The sequence below is a fragment of the Chenopodium album genome, chromosome 26 (genome assembly GCF_948465745.1).
Source record: "Chenopodium album chromosome 26, dcCheAlbu1.1, whole genome shotgun sequence".
Lineage (NCBI taxonomy): Eukaryota > Viridiplantae > Streptophyta > Magnoliopsida > Caryophyllales > Amaranthaceae > Chenopodium > Chenopodium album.
In genome coordinates, this window is record NC_137859.1 from 27,894,489 (window position 1) to 27,915,945 (window position 21,457).

Consider the following 21,457-nt stretch of genomic DNA (forward strand, 5'->3'; position numbering starts at 1 on the left):
TCAACCACTTCAATTTATGCGTAAGAACAAGAGTCAACCAATGACCGTTGTACACGTCGTCATAAGATATATTGTTAAGATTAAATTAAGCTTCGTGAAATGTAAAAAATTTCCATTTTTTCAAAGAGTAATGCAGGAATGCGTACGGTTGCCGGGGGAAGTGCGACGTGCTCCTTCTTTTGTGGCTCAAAGAAATCTTCAACACTAAGCCTTAACAGTGACTTCTGCTGGTTCTTGGAAGCTGACATGCCCCTCTTAACATTCTATCAAATCATATGTCAGAAGTTAATAAGGTAGTTGGGTAATTTTTATTATACACTCCACAAATCTTCAAGGTTAATACAAATTCACCAGTTCATAACAAACAACACCCTAATGGTGTATTGCTGAAATTAGAAAACGTAAGTGTTATTGGTAAATAAACTCGTTTGCTAATACGAGTCTAAGCACTCAGTCCATATTCGACTAACATAATAAAATTCGGCACAATAAAATAAAACATACGTAGCTGTGTTACAGCCTTATAGGCAATGACAGATTATCCGCTTGAAAAAAATTACCAAAATCATAACACGCTTGGGAATCACTATATTGGTACAATATTACACACGTGTGATTTAATGGGAAGTTATGACCCACTAATGAAGCAATAATATAAATAATTTATCCACACTCTTATATTTGTCATTTATTTCATTAGCTCGCAACAAGCGTTACCTTACAACACTAAAACTCGTTGAATTATGTATTATTAATTGTTTGTTTCAATTTCGGTTTAATTAAGTTGAATAACTAATGACCCTATCATTCTATTACAAATTTAACATGTCCAATTAAATAATTGCGTATGACTTAATGGAATAGCTGAAATTAATTACCAAAGCATTACACTTGTTGTGCAAACTGGAATACAAATTTTTTTACTCACCTTTAATTTTTCTTTTTATCCCTTCCTGTTAACAACTTCAATTCAGTACATTTTATTAGATGTACCTTTATTGAATTTAATTTTTTGTAAAATAATATTAGTATATTACATATACATCAGCAAGAGTTGTGGAGTATATGGAAGCTAATGAGTCATATACGAGCATTAAAGTGTGAGGAGCTTCGGATTAGATGCTCCTTTAATGTGGATGACTTCACTTCCGTGTCACTTCAGACACAGGTAAATATTACTAGCTAGCTCGAAAAAGTGGTAAAAATTATATATGGCCTAACATTCATTTGCGATGTTAACTACAAATGAGCAAAGCTCATCTCCTAAATTAATACAGGGACACAAAGTGCAAAAATATATGAAATCAAATACATGTAATAGATCAATATAATAACATTGCGCAGGTAAATTAAAATCTTAGGATAATTATGATAGCTTCTAAATTGTCTGTGTCGTAGTGTTGAAGACAATTTTAAGACACTCAATTTAAGACTTGATGTGGCTTTGTAATGATATTATTACTACATAAACAGTCTTGCCCCTAGTAATTAGTAAACAATTACATTGAACAATCAAAAGAATATAATAGGGTTAATAAGAAATTTCACACTAGTGACCATTTTTCAAGGACACATAATGCAATATGATTTACGCATTAAAGAATTTTGTTAAACATAGTACAGTAAATTGATTATCAACTATAATCTCTACAGAGAATTTTGAAATTAACCTTGGAGATTTTAACAATAAAGTGTTATATGTGTTTTGATATAGCTCAATATCACAAATTAATCGATTACATTTGCAATTGTAGACAATGATCTTAACATATATCAATAAAATAAATGTGACACTCATTATAATAAATTAAGCTTTTACTTTCCTACACTAGAATATTTACTTGTCATACGGTTCATCTTTAATGACCTCGGTTATTCTATTTAACATAGGGATTTATTATCTCAACAAACACTGATAATTTCCGAGCTATTCGGTGTTCTTAGGTATAAACGTGTTCTGGTGTGCGTGTTGGATAAATGAGTATTAATTTCGATAACTTATTATTGTAGCACTAGTCCTTTTAATTACTAAAGAACTTGTAGTTGAAGTATAGGTTTACTACACACAATTCAAGGAAATAAGTGACTTCGGCTCGTATTCTGAACGGTTCATGCTTACGTATGACCTCATATTCTAGAACACGTACGTGATCCAAATCATTAAAAAATTACTCTATATGAAAATTCAGGCTCTAAAGTGTCGTAGTTAAAACAGAAATTAGTGTAATTTAAGTTAACGCTTATAAGATTTGATCCTTTTTATGTTTAAATACAAACGGGAAACCTATCCGAACCGGAAACCTAACAAACCGCAACTATCCGATCCATTCCTTGTGTATTTTGCGAAATAGGGAATTGCTTTGTAGGGTTATCCCGTACCACAGCTTACCTAATGTTTTGCTATAAATAGAAATGATGACTTCACTCTAAAAAATGCACAAATCATAAATTATAAAACCCTAAACCACGGTTCACTCTATCTTCTAACAATGTCTGCCAAATCCCCAATTCTGTTATCTTCTTCTCCATCATCACCCTCCCTCACTTCCATTTGTAGCCCAATTGGTTGCCCATCTTCTTCTCGTCGCCGAAACCGGCGCAAATCTGACCACTCGCGACGTGCACGTTCTTGTTTGGACCGGATTCGGTCCACTCGAACCGGTTCTATAATTGGACGTGCAATTGCTCGAATTAGGAAATCACGTGCTCGTCGCCGCGTGTCCAACGTGGAGGAGGAAGATCAAGTCGTTCCAAATTTGAACGTCGTTGAAGTGCCTGTTTACCCCGACCCTCGTGACATAATTATTCCTGAGCCGCGCAGGGGGTTCTCTGTGTTGGCGGTAATTCCCCCGCCAAATATCCCTCCACAACACCCTGCTCCCCCGCCTCCCATGTTTCCCGTTGAAGACCCACACCAAAACCAACTGAATTTACTCCCTATGTACGCCATCACCGTCAGAAGCACCAGTCTTGATGACCTTGGTGTGATTTACTATCTCAGGGGGAATGAGACGTTCCAGCGAGTCTACTACGACTATGCTGCAAAAGTAGACCGCTTCGTTTATGAAATTCTGATCATGAACAACGGTTCTTTTGTGGATATGGCTGATACACCCATCGGTATTGGAGTCGTTAATGGTGCAACACTATTTGTTATAGCTTAGGTATGAATTTAAGGCTTTAATTTTTATTTTTTATTTTTATTTCGCTTGTAATTTTTTCGATTTTAATATAAATTATTGTTATCAAATTGCTAACACCTTTTCTTTGTGCAAAAAAATTATGTTGCAGAATCTCGATTTTAACCTTAACACTAGGGTCAAACACTTTTATGTTAGGGACCTTAGGACAAGGTCGCTGCGCATGAAGGTGAAGGGTGATCTGAATGCAACACTAGATGGGTTGTACGAGCTGTGGGGCGAAGCTGCGAATGTGAATCCTGAATGGCTTATTGTGAGCTATGAAAATCAAATTCTTACCACATTCCACACTCTCAGTGATGCACTCATAAAAAATGAGATGGAGGTTTTTGTTTTGCCCTTGCAAAACAACTACAATGCCCTTGCCTAAGCTTGGAATCAACTGCTTGGAATGAAGAATGTTAAATTTTTTCCCTATAGGGTTGTGTGCTCAAGATTTTCGGATATGGCAAATAATTGTTGTAATTATTTTAGGATAATTGCACTTTGTTTTAATCAACGGATCTGGTGTTGGTAGGTTTATTTCTGATGGTGTGTTTTATTAGTTTTAAGTGAAGTGTTAGTCTAATCATTAAAATATTAGAAGCATATGTAATGATGATATATATATATATATATATATATATATTTATTAGGTGTGAGTATGGTTATTATTGTTATTATATTTAATGCTAAAGATTAAGTTGGATAAATACGTGGAGTTGCGCTAAGTTGGTGCAGAATGCTGAGTATAATTTAAAAGTATACTAGCTAACATCACATTATTTTTTTCTTAAAACCAAAGTAAAACTACACAGCAGTGCATTACAAAGTTTAGTATTCCACTTCAATTACTCTTGTAAAAAAGAAAACAAAGTATTCCTAATTAATATACGTAGATCTGGATAAAAACAAGAGGATATTTTGAATAATAATTATAGATAGAATACAATGCCATATTTTTTATATGGTGAAAAGTAGAATAATGGTAAGTTGAATGTTAATAAATAGTAAGTTGAATGTTAGTACTTCTATCCACTTAACTACTTTTATTATCACTAGTGTGGTGCATGTTGAATTTTTCTGTATTTATTTAATTTTTTTTTTAATAAAACTATATTTTTATTTTTTTAAATCACATTTGAACAAATAGAGTTAATGTTTTACCAAATCTTAGACACGATATTTGCAAAAATATTACTAGGTGCTAGGCGTTAGTGACTTCTGTCAAACCATGAATTTTAATGTAATTATCGGTACAATTATTTTGGGTCTTTTGATTATTTATTTGTGATCTATTAATACCGTGGATTGAAAGTATCTAATCTCCTCTGAATAAAATGTTACACGCGTTTGTGGATGCAATGAGCAAAGTATCTGTATTATTTTTTTGAAAAAAAAAATTTATAAAAATTAATACCATATACTGAAAAAACCAAATAATATTAGAAAGCATAGGTGTACAACCTTTATGGCTATATGCAAAATTATATGCTATTTGTATCTCCTTCAACAGTTCTATAGATAATGCAAACTATAAACACATAAGTAGTCTACTAAATTATGGCTTATTGTCTCATGTGAAAATCTGATTGCCTTAAACTAGGTCTTAAGAGGGAACTGCGTACTGTGTGCACAGTTAGCATATCAATTACTATTTTAAGTTTCGGCCTACGCTAAAAACAAGGAAATATCCACTTGGGGCCTGTTTCTCTTACGTTGAAATTCCGTTCAGTTGAGTTCAGTTCGGTTTAGTTGAGTTCAGTTGAGTTCAGTTTAGTTCAGTTCAGCACAATTCAGTTCAGTTCAGTTCAGTTCAGTTCAGCTCCTTATAAAATATTCAGTTCAGCTGAGTTCAGTTCAGTTCAGTTCAGTTCAGTTCACCTGAGTTAAGTTCAGTGCAGCTCAGTTCAGTTCAGTTCAGTTCAGTTCAGCTGAGTTCAGTTCAGTTAAGTTCAGTTCAGCTAAGTTCAGTCAATGAGAACAGACCCCAAGTGGAATAGACTTGCTCTGCAAACAAATCATTTACGGCCTGTTCATATTACATTTCAATACAATTAAGGTCCAATCAGTTTTGTTCAATTTAGTTCAGCTCGAATAAGTAATTTAGCTCTAATTACTATGGTGATTTATGCAAATAAGATTGTCATCTTTGTAAAGGTCATTACAACTCTTCAATTATACAATCTTTAATGTCGTACGACTATAAAGATTAGAAAGTAAATTTATATACTTGATAAGTACATGCATAAAGTGAACTTGTTACCCCGGATTAATCCTTTGTAGTAGGAAAAGGGACTATAGTATCAAGTATGAACTGACAATTATAGTAGTATAAGAATTGGAAGAAACAATTCAACAATTAATTGTGTTCGCGTTTTATTTAAAACCGGTAAAGTAAATGGAGTTAAAATTGGGTCGCTTTGATACCTGTTTGTGTCAAAACAGATCGGATTATAGACGTTAATTTTCGGAGCCCTTAAATTTAGGGTTAAGCTCGGGTCGGGTAAAATCGTACCACTTTAGCCCCCTCTAATCTCAATTAACTTCTTAATATTAGCTCCCTAACTAGGTTGTCAAACCTGAGCACATAATGCTATGGCTTACTTGGTCAAAATACGTACACGTGTACAAAAAAATTCTAACCCAATTTAATAACAAAACAAATAAATGTCTATGGTATAAATGTCAAACCTCCTAGGAGACCATAACTATCACCACTTCACCAGCTTCCTTGATAAGAAGAAAAAAAATTACAAACTACCACCGCCTAATGTACCTACCTCATTACCAGTGATAACACCATCTAAGGTGCAATTCGCAAGGGGGTGAAGAAGGATATACATGGTGAAACTGCATTAATTAACAAACACCTCTCTTTTTCTTTGTCTTTTTCCTTCACAGGTAATTCCTTACTTTGTTTATAGACAATTACTTTGTTTGGATCTAATAATCTAAAGCATCTATTGTCGTAAGATGATGCATGCACAGTCTATTTGTAGAAGAATAATACAGTAGCTGAATTGTGTGTAAACAATTTACAAGATAGGACTTTATTCTTAATCTTTTATGTTCAACAACCTGATTACTTAAATCCTTTGTCTACTTAGGGTTATTACCATGTAGGGGGTATCAAATGTTAAGTAAGTAATATAAATTTCGTTCTATTGACAATTATTATTGAGATTTAAAGTTTCTAAGTAAGTAATATAAATGCGAATAATTATGATTTATTTAGGAAGACATTAATTCTGTATGATTTCTTTTTTTGTTGTGACGATCATGCATTTTTTTTAAAGTGGATTGCTTGTAAATTCACATGGTTTAGATAAAGATTTACTCAACAAGTGGGGAAATGCATTGCATGCAATGCGTATTTGAAGTTCAACCGTGGAACTCTGCTGTGTTTCTAATCTATTAACATTTAAAGTCACATTTCATAAAGTTAATAATAATATGCCTTTAAAAAAATAGTAAATTATAATATTTAGTTAACTAGTGAAATTTACAGAAACCGTGACAACATCTAATATTGTAAGTAGATGCATGCACAATCTATTTATGATAGTGTAATACAGTAGATGTATTGTGTGTACACAATTTACAAAATAGGACTTTATGCTTAATCTTTTATTACTAACAACATGATTACTGAAATCATTTGTCGACTTAGCTTTGTTAGCATCTAGTGGGGTATCAAAGGACCATGGATGGCAACACAGTCCCTTGGTTCCAATTTAAGATCGATGAAATGACTAGGCATCGATTGGTAAGTTAATAACCATGTGATTGCTTTTAATTTAATCATTTTCCTGTTAATGTAGGAAGGTGTTACTAAATGTTATTACAACTATGTGGCAGTATGTTCCAGATAGAATCAGGAACTCGCTGAAGTCAAGGAATGGGAAGTACTACGTTCTAATGGGACATAACAATACACCCTTTCCACTAGTAATCAAGTTAGTGGTAGAGGGACCTTCATGGAGGTGCTATATTGAAGATGGGTGGTCAAACTTCCTAGACGAAAATGACATTAGGGACGGAGATGTTGTTGAGATGTTCTACTTCAAAAGCTATTATTTTTGGGCTAGAGTTTCTCGAAATGGGCACTTTGTCAAAGTAGATGAAGATGAGGACATAGATTCATCTGATGACGAGTATGGCAAGGCCGATTACTTTGACAACGACCCTGCCACTTTCACAGCCAAGATAACTAAGCCTTATCTAAGAGCTGGGAGACTAGTAAGAGAAATTGCATACCTATTCATTTGTACCTTATTTATCATAAATTGTGTTAGTGTGTTACTAATACAAAGCTCAATTTTACAGTATGTTCCTGTCACATTTGCAAGAGAGAACTTGAATGGGTATTCGGACTGCACAACTGTTCAAATGTACATGGGGACACAAGCTTGGAACGCCGTGCTGCGCTTAAAGTATGATGCCAACAACAACATCATCCTTTGCTTTCTCCATAGGGGTGTGAGGCAGATGATTGAATGCAATTTCATTCATCCAGGACAAACTCTCGAGATTGAGCTCTATTCGGATGTTAGACCACCATTCATGCACTGTAGGGCAATCGATTAAGGGCGTTTTCACAACGCTTTCATAGCAGATCAATTAGGCCTTACTTGCTAATGATCATCTGGGGTTGTGGGTGTTAATTTGTGAACTGCATAATTATGTGTTTATGACTAGTTGCATAGACATTTTCATGTACCTTTTCAATCTTTTCCTTGTGATTTAATTAGTCTATGTATGAAATTTGGTAAACTGGAACATCATTTCATTTTCTTAGTTGTTAATTAGTAATTGATAGTGTGTGCTAAATACAGCAATAATTCCTATGGATAAAGTCATAAGTTTGGACTTGGAAAGGTTAAGGTCACAATAATAATTCCAATGGTCAATGGATGAACAATAATTCCAAACGGACTAGCCAAATTTCCCAAGGTACCCAACAATTTTCACCCCGGAATACAATCATGTATATTTGTTATCGTATTCAACTTTTTTTTTATTATTACACATATATGCGTTAAATACCCAAATGTAATTACTGAAAAAAAAGATTTTGATAACAATTCGGACACTACTTCTATGATTCTAAGAGCTAAGTGTTTTGCGTAAAGTTTTTAAAAGAATTGATTACTCTGTGTCTATCAGTCTATGTTTACCTTTTAGCTCTAACGCGATCCCATTGAGGCATATTAGTACAATAACAACTTTGACCGTATTGGTCTGAGTATATTTATATATTCTTAATATCTCCAAGATCTATTTTTAACATTACATGATGAATAAATATATATCTGAACTAAGTTGGTGAGTTATAAATAATTAGTTCTCAATTATTAAAATATATTTTTATCGGAAACTTGAATTACAAGTAGTTAATCTGTTCAAAAGTCAAAAGTACTGACATATTTGCAGCCCCATCGACTAATTAGTCGTCCACATTCATCTACGTCGCCAATGAATAAGGTTATTTAACTTTGGTCACAAGAAACCATAATTTAACTTAACTTTGCCCGCAAGAAACCAAAATATATTTGTGAATGCTATTAAAACATCTACAACGTTTCTGTAGCACTTTAATTTCTTGCACACCATGTAATTGACTACGAAGACTGTATAAGCCATCCTAAAGCAACCACGTGTTGGGGAAAAATTTTCCAACATCTTGCTAAGGAAGATAAAAGAAATTTACTACGTGTCTAGTTTGCCTTTACAATCAAGTCAGCTTCAAGTATATGCCTCACAAATATTTGTTACGCTACGAATCACTTACAACTTAAATTGATTGTTGTGAGTTATGTTACTTTGTTACGCATTAATCTTGAACATAGTGCTCGGTGCTTAGTATACAACGTAAATTAATTGTAGTGATTTATGTTCAACCTACACTTACTAATCACCTTATTAGTCCATCTCACTTTGACGTTTTGAAAAAATAAACTAAAAAACAACAGCATATATGGACTTTCTATATGGACTTAGATAACATTTATTGTAAATGATAACAAAACCAATAGATCCAAAATTAGATGCTAAGACTAATTGTAGTTGTTAATACTAATGAAAATTATGGCAGCTCCAAAGATATTGCTATTGTAGCTTGTGTACTACGTTGAGTTGCAACGCGTATGTAGCAAGACACCTCATTAATATAAGGTCTTAAGACCAACCAAATAATTCACAAAGAACCACATAAGTCGTATCAAATTAAACAACCTTTTTTGAACACATACCCAATGGCTTCCCAAACAAGCATGACATCCAACACGTCGACATATATGGTATGCAACCATGGTGTGGCTGCACGACTGGCGACCGTACGTAGGGGTGGCAATTGCGGGAAGCGTTTTTTTGGATGCCCTTATTGGAAGGTATTAATCTTGGGAAAACAATGTGTTACATCGTTTAGCTTTTTCCACTTAATCGTTGTGTTCTTATCTAAACAAAATTATATAAAGGTTTGGTAATTTTTTACTCATTACAGGATCCCACAAGGGATTGTAGATTTTTCATGTGGGAAGATGCTGCAAAGGTAGAAAGCGAGGGTGGTGAGGATAATATCAATCAACTAAAGCGACTAATTGAGGAGTTTCGTGAGGAAAATGCAGAGATCCGATTGGAATTAAAAAGGTTATTAAAATTAAATGAGACCTTGTGTAATCATAACATGAGTTTATCTACTAGGAATAACCATGTGATAATAATTCTATTCGTTGCCCTTGTATCCCTTGTAATGTACTTAGTCGTCCTCATGTAATCGTATAGGCAAATATGTATTACTCAACGATGTTGTTAAGTTCATCAATAAATTGTTTTCAAAAAAAAAAAAGTTCAACAATAAATTTTGGAGCTAAATATTTTATCTATTAATACATTATAATAATTAATAACAAAAAGGTAACTACTCAAATGGTTTTAAATAAAAATTACATTGAAAAAGAAACAATTTGTTAACTAATTAGCAAAAAGTTTTCAATTCGGATAATATGATGCAATCATTTGTTATAGTATATAAAATTTGGATGTATGGTAGAAGAAATTAAATGCCCGTAAACAAGTGAAGCATGTTTTACCACAGAGTAAGGCCCAAGGTCAAGTTGTAGTACAAATTTTTTTTTACTAAAATCGTGCACCAAAATTACAGCAACAAACTTACGGATCATAGAGGGAATTATTACAAAAACAACTTAAGTAAAGCTCATAGAAGTAGAATTAATACAAACATTTAAAAGCGAAACAACACTAACACAAAAGTAGCAAACATTGTTCAGGAAAGCAAATGTTTAACACTTATTACAAATTGAAAAAACAAACAGGATTAACTATGTTGCCGTACAATTCTTCTGGATCACTTGGACATCCTACACCACTTCTCCGTTTAGAAGAGTGGACGCTTCACATTCGGGTGGCCCTGAAAAAAATAGAAATGTGAATTATTGAGTTAACTAAAAAAGTATACAAAGGCAGTATGAAAAAATTATATATACAATTGAACCCAAGTGATTATAACCTACCTTGAAATAGATATCTGCTCTAACAAAGTCTGATTGGATGATTCTTTGGTCAATGTCGATAATTTCGTTGTTCCATAAGGTGACCACGCCACCAGATAGACCATTGGGTGGATAAAACAATACACAGTACTTACCAGGGAGTGAAGTAACAAGTAGCTGAACATTCTCCATGCTCTGTCGAGACTCCAACATGACTATAACACCAGGCTTGTAGCGTTCATAAAGTTGGTTGAAATGAGCGACAAGAGAAGGTCCTGCTAGACCTCTAACATTCCAACAGCATGCATAGGTGTCTTTAGGCATTGGTATAGGTGGCCCTTTAACCGCATTTACAGCAGTTACACCTTGAAAAGGTGTAAAATCAACCTTGTGATACCCAGGAACTATACTTGTTTCTGTTTCAAAACCCACCCATACGTGCAGGACATGTGGAAAGATAGGAAGTTTGATCAATTGGAACGCATCGGTGTACGTCCCAACACACAACCGCAAGCCGGTGTGTTCAAGTGTTACAACCTGTTCATTTAGGTGGATCACAGGTTTTGGATCAAGGACATGCATAGCAGGAACTAGGCTGCTTGGGTTGAAACTTTGGCCTAGACACCATCGCAAGAAGATATGGAATTCACTTTTCAATGGATAAATGTCATAGTAGTTTGGAAGATGAGCTGGGCATATTACACCCTGACCACCAACCCTACGCATCAACAGATTGTTTAGTAAATTTTGGTTTGGGCTGGTGGGATTTAGTATTAATGAGGCAATTGTTTCCCTTGAAACAACGGTGAAATTGTTTGGGTTGGCTGGATCTTTGAGTAAGTACTCAAATGTAGTGAAATCCATCTCGGAATCAAGTCCGGACGGTGGTGCAAAGAACAACATGGCTAGGGTTCCAGTTTGCGTGCGAGCACGTCTTGCCATTGGTGAAAGAGTAAGTGGGGGTTGAAAGGAATTTGGGAGGCAGATGATGATAGGTATTGCGAAGTTTGATTCCCTCTTTTATAGGGAAGTAAATTGATTATAACTTGGGCACTAAGTTTCCTAAGTAAATAGTGAAAAAGGCCACGTGCACCCACACTGTGTTCAACTTGAAAGTTGGCATATGGAAAAAAAAATTAAATAAAACAAATCTTGAGACATTACATAAGGAATAATTAAATGGATTTACAGTTTTAACATAAATGATGTAGCAATTCTTAGATGAATGGATTGCAAGTAAAACTACTAATAAATAAAATAAACCGTAGAATAAAATGAGAGTATCTTTTACGTTGGAATACAATTCAATTCAGTTCATTTCATCGCAATTCAATTCAATTAAGTGCAATTGAGTGCAATTCTATGTATAAGAACAAACGACCTATTCTAGTAGAATCAACTCAGCTGAAATGAAATTTGAACTGAGTTGATCTGATCGAAATTGATTATTGCATAAGATAAAGGACAATAGGAGCCGACAATAAATGACAAATAATGAAGTGATTGAATGGAACTAAGTGATTGATGAGATGAACTGCACTGAATTGAGTTGAATTAAAAAAAAAAAAAAACTTTTGATCACTAAAAAAAAGGACCATAATAGACAAATATAATAACAGAATCCAGCATACAGTATAGAAAAAAGAAATAGCAGTATCAGTGATCTTAATAGACCACTACAAAAAAACAAAAAAAGCAATCAAGTGTATTATACTCAAGTCATAACTATTATATTCAAGTCATACACTAGTAATAAACGATCTATTGAACATTACTCTTGATCACAAGGTCTACCAAGTCAAAAGAAGGTAAACTTGTTAATTTTCTAAATTCATATTAACAAATAACTCGTACTTGGTATTAACACAATTACAAAATTATATGAATCTTAAAAAACATATGTCAGTGGCTAACCAGTGATACGCAGGGTCACGTGAAACTTTCTGTCCAGTACATAGTCGATGTTTGAGTATGTGGAAGTTAATCGATCACATCCCAAAAAAAATTTCATGAATTATCCCGGATGGAATAGATAACATGGTTAAACGCGAAGGTATTAAGCCAGGTGATACATTTTTGTGTTGAATTTTATCGAAGTTAATCCCCTTTTTTTAAATTACCTATACTTTAGATTTACTTATATTTCGTAATGACACTAAATATTTGATTAGGCTACTTGTTTAAGGATACTGGTTACTTATCTTGGTACTCTGTTGTTTAGGTTTCTTTTAGTGAACATATTTGTTTTATTCTAATTGCCAAATTGGTAATGGATTTGGCTTGCTTTGTATGACGTGTGTCTCCACTGACTTGTAGTTGTACTTTTATCAGTATTAAGGTGGAAAAATTCACAAAACCTAAAATGCAATTCATTTCAAATGCTTATGATAAATTTTGTTTTTAAAAAATACAAAAAGGGTGAATATAGATTGGCAGATTTTTAAATTGGAGTTATTGTATTAAAAAGTAAATAGATGAAGGTGTCCCAATTTAATCCATTGGTATTTACGGATGGTGAATCTACGACTGGACAAATCTTTGTGAATTGGTCTGTTAATCATCATCTATGTTCGGGTGAACAACAAAGGTGGGCCACAGCCCATGCATTACAGTACACAGTAATTGATAAAACTCCAATGTCAAATATTAGACGAAAATGGGCCGTTGAAATGTGCAACTCATTGTTGTTTTACACATAAATATACATTGGCCGGATAAAAATGATACTACTCTTTTCAACTGGAGATAACTGTCTCATAGTTTAATGCAATATGTCATTGCAAGTGGAGATAACTGGTTCTTCTACTAGGTTCCACGTTCGCATAAAAACACATACAACTCCCACGGTTAGAACGCAAGTCGCCGCGCCTTCTTCTATCCCTAGTACAGACCACCTGTTTGGAGACGTCCTGTATAAAATTGATACTTCTATAAGACAAAGTGTTATACAGATAATTTATTATTCACAAGTACCATATAAATTACTCACGTGATACAATTGCGGATCTGGGGGAGCTATGGTGTCCCGCGCTTGCCTTGGATGTCTTTCCCCGTAGGTAACATCTAACAACTATGGCACCATTTATCATACATGTTAATACAAGAGGAACCATATCCACCTAAGAGAAAATAGTGTATAACACAAACACAGAGACATTTCTTTAAAAGATTATAGGTGAATGTACCACTTACCCCTAGTTTGCCATAATCCCCTAACTTGAATCGATCACGCTTGGTAGCAATACCTATCTGCTTCATGTCCCAAGCCTTTATTCTTGGATAAGTGTCCCAATTCATAGGCTCCCAATTGAGTCGGTCAAGGTAAAACAACTTCAACAAGTAACAAAACATTAGATCATTTTGACAACGTAATACATCGTTCAATAACTCCGACAACAACAAGACATGTCTATTGAAAATATTTGGTAAATGTATGTACTTACAACAACAAAAATTGCGCATCCCCCACATCCTCCTGCGAAACCATTTGCATAAAAACGTCTAGCAAAACTTGTTACATTGTCCATCAATTTTGCAAGAACCAACTCACACCAATCAAACTCTATACTTTCCATCGCACATCCAATAGCAGGTAACAAGTCATGGGGTAGTCTTGGTGACTGAGTTGGGCATAAAATCATTTGTATTGCGATAATCAAAAACAAAGTCTTAAATTCTTCTTCTTGGTCATCTTCAAAATGACCCTCCAACTTATCCATCATTGAAACTGTAACCGGAATCCCTACGGAGGTGTAAGACCGTCCCATTTCTTTTGCCGGTTTTGTCTCCCATGTCCTACCATACTTTAATAATATGCTTTGTACTTTTTCACGTACAACATCGGACATTTCTTTGGTAGAAGGTACTACCTTTGGTCCACATGGGATTCCTAAAACCCAACTGACTTGATTTTTAGAGAAGGGAAATACGTGGCCATCTGTGCCTATCAACACCCTACTTATTGGATCAATTTGTGTCATCAACCAATAAGCTAATTGTCGTGGTAAATGCATACCTTTCGCTAAATGGAGCAAACCCCCAAAACCCATCTCACCGACCCATCTTGTCTTTCTTTCATCAAATTTTTGACATATCCTTCCAAATGACTCTACCCGACAATTCATATTCGGAGGCTGGTTAAATATTTAAAGCATGTTATTTTCTAATCAACAATATTTCACATACAACACCGTAACAATTGGTAATATTGAATAAATAATATCTGTTTACTTACCCGACGAATGGATTTAGAATACTCTCGTATCACCATCCTTCTACCTTTAACATATCCACCAAGACTTAACGCATTATCCTACATGTTAAGGACCCGAGCTCAATATAAAGGTGAACCAGTAAGAGTACATTACCCATTAAAATAAATTATTTAGTAAGTATTACCTGAAACAAAATCTGGATATAATTCAACAGTTTTGGGGGAAATTCCAGGAACATGTGGTACCTGATATTTGTAATTTGTATATTTAGCACTGCAGTTCTGTTAATTTTTAAAATACAACATCCATGTAATTAGCATCACAAAGTTCCATATCCAATGAACTTAGTGAACATAGTCAGATGCATAAAATTAGAACACATGCATTTAATTATGAACTCAATTGTACATCAGGACACATTCTATTAACACATGCATATAATTGACAGTCAAGTACTTAAGTTGTACTCAAAATTACAGAGTATTTGACATCAAATTAACCACTTTGATAGTCTAATTAACATGATCAAATTCCAATTAAAAAATATGAGGTTGACTGTAGAATTATGATTAAGTATTTGAATTATAATTCATAATAGAGATTGTAACATCCAAATAAATTATAAGTTACATCATAAGATGACTTATAATTAATAACAGATATTATAAGAACTCATTTGTACATCAGGACACTAACTATTAACACATGCATATAATTGACAGTCAAGTACTTAAGTTGTACTCAAAATTACAAAGTATTTGACATCAAATTAACCACATTGATAGTGCAATTAACATTATCAAATTCCAATTAACAATATGAGGTTGACTGTAGAATTATGATTAAGTATTTGAGTTATAATTCATAATAGAGATTGTAACATCCAAATAAATTATAAGTTACATCATAAGATGATTTATAATTAATAACAGATATTATAAGTTCCTAACATGAAACAGGATTTGTAATTAACATTTTCTATTGAAATTACCAATATCTGTAACAAAATTGGAGGGCTAAAGACTAGTACAGACACGAAAACTCACATAGAGATTAAGAGTAGTACAAACACTAAAACTTACATAGAGATTATCTTCATCGGATTTATGGTTAGAGTAATTGATGGTCGCTGCAATTCCTGCGGCGTCGTCTCCCAAACTTAAATGGAAGCCGTTGAGGGATTCCGGGGACTTGAAAGTGGGATTGGAATCCACAATCAGGGACCTACACCGTTTGCCGGTAACATTCAGAGACATGGTTTTTTTCAGTTAATCTGTGGTGAGGATTTGGCACAAATTTGGGAGTAAAGTGACGAATACGTGTGCAATCTGTGTGTTTGGGATGATTGACAAACCCTAGACATTAATGACGGGAAAGGTGGTTGGGAGCATACGTTAACGGAACGAATCACGTCCTTGATTCCATGTCATCGCGTAGGTGGACGAGTGCACACGTCAACAAGTACTACATGGCATGGAAATTACGATGATGGCCCTTAGTAATACATGCGAAAAGACAACTACACCCTTAGATGTACGAGTTACAGCAATCATAGAGATAAACTGGGAATTTCCGGTAAGAAAATGCTATCCTTTACCTTTTGACGTAAGTCTAAATTGATCGAACCACATATATTTAAGTTGTGTGTTTATCTCACCTATTTCTTATTTTATTTCTCAAATTTACGTTTCATAGATTGTTATTCAGGTTTCACGCATATCAAACACATTACATAAATCAATTGATTCCCGTCTATTTCCTAACAAAAATTTACATAAATATCCTATGGATAGAAAATATAGCCCCCTAACTATGACCAACTAATTTGAAAAAGTTAAAAATTAATACATTTGATTAAAGAATAACGTGCTACTTGCATAAAATATTCCAACTTTGAAAAAACAATACTATTAGCTATGCGGAAGCTCATAAATTCTTTCCCTATAAATGTACGTGATTTAGAGTTCAATGCTTCATAAAACAAAAAAGTTTTTATACATTACTCTAAAGATTTCAAAATAAAATCTTTGACTTTTCAAAAAAATTGAGTGAATATGCAGTGTGAGAACGGAGCAGAAGTCGTTCGTCCTATTGCTAATTATCCTCCCAACGTCTGGGGTGATCGCTTCCTCAACTATGCTCCTCCGGACGAGGTTTATTATTATTATTATTATTATTATTATTATTATTAATACTGTTACTATTTTTTTTATTGGTAGTAATTCGTGTATTGAGAAAAGTTAAGAGTGATGACACATAGGGTGATAAGTTGACAACATGTTTGATAAATGGGTATGGGTCATACACTCATACCCGTCACGAGTGTCTTCTTTACACGATTAAGGAGGTTCAATCTTAAAACCATATGGCAGTGAGGGGAGTAGCCCCGTAGCCTTATAAAATAGATACAACTTTCTCTTTTCTTCAATGTGAGATACACATTCCAAATTTCTTCTTCACTTTTTACACACTTTTAATGTGAGACAACACTTTCATTCACATATGTGTTTACTTATGGGCTCAACAATATTGTCTCTATGAGTTTTAATAATATTATAGATTTAGTAAACTCGGGCAAATTTGCTTTCCTACTTTGATAAATTAAGTCTTTTTGAAAAGAAACTAACCATTCTCAAAATTTTGTTTTTATACTAAAAAATATTAACTACTATTGGTTTAGGTTTCTCAAGGTCGAATGGAGCAAGAGGCGGAAGACCTCAAAGAGCTAGTGCGCAAAGAAATTTTGGACGTTAATAAGGATCCAAAGGAAATACTTGTATTTTTAGATGACATACATCACCTTGGAGTTGCATACCACTTTGAAAACGAAATCGAAAACACTTTTCGAAATTTCTATAAGAAGATGTATGACGAAAGTTCCTATGAGGATGATCTTGACTATGTTTCTCTACGCTTTCGTCTCTTACGACAACATGGCTTCAATTTTTCATGTGGTATGTCACATTATCTATCACCATGCATCTTATCAACATTATATTGTCAAATTTGTTTATATTTGAAGACCATTAACACGATATTTGTTTGTATAAAACCTAGATGTATTTGAAAACTTCAAATGTGAGAATGGAAGCTTTAAAGATTGTTTAGCATGTGACGTGCAAGGTCTATTGAGCTTGTATGAAGCATCATATCTAGGAGCACACGAAGAGAATATACTTGATGAAGCTCGTGCATTTGCTACTACTCATCTAACCTCCCTTGCTACACAATTAAGCTCTCCCATGGCTGAACAAATAGCCTATGCCTTGAAGCAACCCCTCCATAGACGCAGTATAAGGCTAGAATCGCGGTATTATATCTCATTTTATGAGTCAAAGGCTTTCCACAATGAAGCTTTGCTGAAATTTGCAAAGTCAGATTTCAATTTGCTTCAAATATTGCACAACAAGGAGCTTAGAGATCATACTAGGTAAATGTGTGAAGTAACTAATAGATACAAGCAAATTTATCTAGTTAGTTTCAATCTACAATAATTACTAAATATGAAATGATTTGTAAATTCTTAACTTATTGTCTATCCTAACTTAGGTGGTGGAGGAGTCTTGATATGGTCACAAAATACCCATTTGTTCGAGACAGAGTGGTTGAGGCGTACTTTTGGATTTTGGGTGTGTACTATGAACCTAAGTACTCATATGCGAGGATGTTGTTAAACAAATTGTTCAACATTATATCTGTCATAGATGACATCTATGACTCTTATGGAACTATTGAAGAGTTGAAGCCCTTCGCAGAAGCGATTCAAAGGTTTGTTGATGTCATTATGTCAATGCACCATTTGAACACATAATACTCCTTAGCATTTTTCATTATTCTACCTATTTTTTCAATGAAATAATTAGAAATATAACTTGATGAAATAATAGGTGGGACAAAAGATGCATCGATCAACTTCCGAGCTACATGAGAGCAATTTCTCAAGTTATGTTTGATACGTTTGACGAAATTGAGCAAGATTTAGCATTGGAGCAACGAGCATATGCTGTTTATTATCAACAACAACAAGTACATACATACTAAAACTAGCTTAATTTATATACAACATAATGATTATTTGTTTTGCTTGAGAAATCATACAAGAACATTAATCATATCTTATATTCTATATGATAGATGAAAGCTATGTTTCAATCTTACCTACAAGAAACTATTTGGCATCACCATAACATTGTTCCAACATTCGACGAATACATGAAAAATGGCATCGTAAGCTCTGGCTATGTGTACGTGATTACTGCTGCTTATCAAGGCATGGGGGAGTTGGCAAATAAACATGCCTTCGAATGGGTCAATGAAACAACAAAGACTATAAAAGCTTCATGCATACTTGCTAGGCTCTTGAATGACATTAGTAGCCATAAGGTATGTACATCCTCTTAACTAAGGTGACAACTACGCGTACTTTAATTTGTCCAAGGAGGCCCTTTTGTCCTAAATTACTTGTTATATTGCTTTAATTCCTAAATTACATAAGGATGGATATAACATGAAATTTTGGTGTAAGTTGTATCACTTACATAATTAGAATTGGACAACTAATTACTTATAACAATAATCATCAACAGCTATATATATTAAAAAGAACAACAATGGCACGTGATAATTCCAAATGTGTCTTTTGTTGATTTTGATTGACTGATATTATATAATATGGAGTACACCTTAATTCCCTAACAGGAGCATCTTTTGTCTTTTTTTTTTTTTTTTTTTTTTTTTTTTTGGGTTTTTCTATATTATAACCCTCTAATTTTCCGTTTTCTACGATGCGTCCTCCCTTTTTGAGAAATCTATACTGTAACCTTAAAATACATTTAGTCTCTATACGGTAACCTTGCCGTTAACAAATTTCGTTAGTGGGGCCTACTCACCATTTTATAATATTTTTTTTTTATCAATTTGCGTGTTGAAAATGGTTACGTTATAGGTTTTGGGGGGTATTTTGGTTCTAAAGGACCTAATTTGAGCTCAGATTTAACAAAATAATAACACAAATGCCTCGTTTTGCATATTAAAAAATGTTTCGATTTGCGTGTTTATATATTTAATTTGCAAAACAAGACATTTGTGTCATTTATTTGTGAAATCTGAGCTCAATTTGGACCCTTTAGGCCCAAAATATCCCCCAAAACCTTTAACAAAACCATTTCTAACACGTAAAAGAAAAATATAACTAACGGAATTTGTTAACAGCAAAATAACGACAAAGTTACCGTATAGAAGCTAAATGTATTTTAAGGTTACAGTGTAGATTTCTCAAAAAGAGGGGCATATCGTAGAAAACGGAAAGTTGGAGGGTTATAATATAGATTTTTTTTTTTTTTGGTAAAAAAAAAACTTAACAAAAATAAATTGACTTTTTGTTTATTAATGATTATAAATGGAAACAAATACACATTGACAAAAGTGAAGTCAAGTGTCCCCGCTTTCATTTAAAATTTTGAAAAGTATTTTTGTATATTTTTTTTGTTGACGGGGAAAAGTTTTTTTGTAATCTTTGCTACTCGTGTTATTTTAATCATATTTTGTTAAATATCTTATTGAACCTTTTGATTATATTTTAAAAATCCGTTATAATGAAATTTTGTAGTTTGAGAAGAGTAGAGGTCATGTTTCATCTGCAATAGATTGCTACATGGATCAATTTGGAACCTCCATTGAAGAAGCTACGAAGGTGCTCCGATTACACATTGAGGAAGCGTGGAAGGACATTAATGAAGAATTAATCGGGCCACAAACTGTTCCAATGCCTTTGCTACTTCGAGTCATCAACGTAACAAGGACATTATATGACATTTATCAGGATGATGAAGATGGCTATACTATCGGCAAGTTTATCCAAGAAAAAGTTGCAACTATTCTTGTTGATCCTATTGTGGCATAAATTGAGTCATGAACGTACCTTTTAAATTTTCTATGTTTTTGCATTACTTTTGTGTTGAATAATTTACCTTTGGGGTACATGATTTGAGTTGTAATGATATGATATATGTATAATATTACGTTATTACCTTTTAATTTGCTTGTTTTTAGTTTTTAAAAAATCAGAAAAATAAAACAATGTCAAACAAGCTCTAAATAAATAGTTCCTCCGTTTATATTTACTATAGCCTTTGTCATAGTTTTTAAGGAAAAGAGGGAGAATTTATAATAGTTTATTTATTATTTTTTTTTTAATTTTTTTTTTCTTTTGTTTATTAAAAGCCAAGAAATAAAACAAAATTAAATCATCTCTTAGACACATAGCTCCTATATATTTACAAAACATATTGGAGGGCAAAAATATAAATTTGGCAAGTTTTTGGAAAAAGTTGACTCTACACTCTACAGTGATACATTATAATGTACCATTATGCATGTGTAATGTACTATTAAAATATAAGTTATCTGAATAATATTTTTTGTATACTATTATGCATGTAGTGTGGTACTTTTTACCATCCTATGTTAAATATTTTCCCCAAAATACTTACCACCTGTCACCTATTATATATGTAATGGTACATTTTTCATCCTATATGCTTGCTAAACC

At 33.5% G+C, this 21,457-nt stretch overlaps 2 protein-coding genes across 3 annotated transcripts; one reads left to right on the forward strand and one right to left on the reverse strand.

The window, feature by feature from the left end:
- Nucleotides 1–13,208: 13,208 nt before the first annotated feature.
- On the reverse strand, nucleotides 13,209–16,248 carry LOC145618355 (uncharacterized). 2 transcript variants are annotated; one of them, XM_081673131.1, is made up of 7 exons: nucleotides 15,990–16,248; nucleotides 15,092–15,188; nucleotides 14,928–15,005; nucleotides 14,137–14,826; nucleotides 13,886–14,023; nucleotides 13,683–13,763; nucleotides 13,209–13,602 (listed from the first exon to the last, which is right to left on the reverse strand). In XM_081673131.1, exons 1-7 carry the CDS (start codon nucleotides 16,004–16,006, stop codon nucleotides 13,468–13,470), a joined length of 1,236 nt encoding a protein of 411 aa, XP_081529257.1. In that variant the 5' UTR covers nucleotides 16,007–16,248; the 3' UTR covers nucleotides 13,209–13,467. The 2 variants fall into 2 exon arrangements, with proteins under 2 accessions (XP_081529257.1, XP_081529258.1); XM_081673132.1 differs by having other exon boundaries at nucleotides 13,222–13,602; nucleotides 15,092–15,152.
- LOC145616969 (putative sesquiterpene synthase) lies at nucleotides 16,071–20,870 on the forward strand. The gene is made up of 8 exons (XM_081671680.1): nucleotides 16,071–16,164; nucleotides 16,957–17,060; nucleotides 17,588–17,861; nucleotides 17,965–18,337; nucleotides 18,457–18,675; nucleotides 18,795–18,933; nucleotides 19,042–19,290; nucleotides 20,516–20,870. Exons 1-8 carry the CDS (start codon nucleotides 16,071–16,073, stop codon nucleotides 20,807–20,809), a joined length of 1,746 nt encoding a protein of 581 aa, XP_081527806.1. The 3' UTR covers nucleotides 20,810–20,870.
- The last annotated feature ends 587 nt before the right edge of the window (nucleotides 20,871–21,457 follow it).

Bases quoted from the DNA above. Each gene is read 5' to 3' on its own strand.
- LOC145618355 (XM_081673131.1), bottom strand. The intron at 14,024-14,136 runs GTAAGTACATAC...TACTTGTTGAAG, and splicing joins GATGCGCAATTTTTGTTGTT to TTGTTTTACCTTGACCGACT. The intron at 13,603-13,682 runs GTGAGTAATTTA...AATTTTATACAG, and splicing joins CAGATCCGCAATTGTATCAC to GACGTCTCCAAACAGGTGGT.
- LOC145616969 (XM_081671680.1), top strand. From the start codon at position 16,071: ATGGAAGCCGTTGAGGGATTCCGGGGACTTGAAAGTGGGATTGGAATC. The intron at 16,165-16,956 runs GTTTTTTTCAGT...AAAAAAATTGAG, and splicing joins CGGTAACATTCAGAGACATG to TGAATATGCAGTGTGAGAAC. The intron at 17,061-17,587 runs GTTTATTATTAT...CTATTGGTTTAG, and splicing joins ACTATGCTCCTCCGGACGAG to GTTTCTCAAGGTCGAATGGA.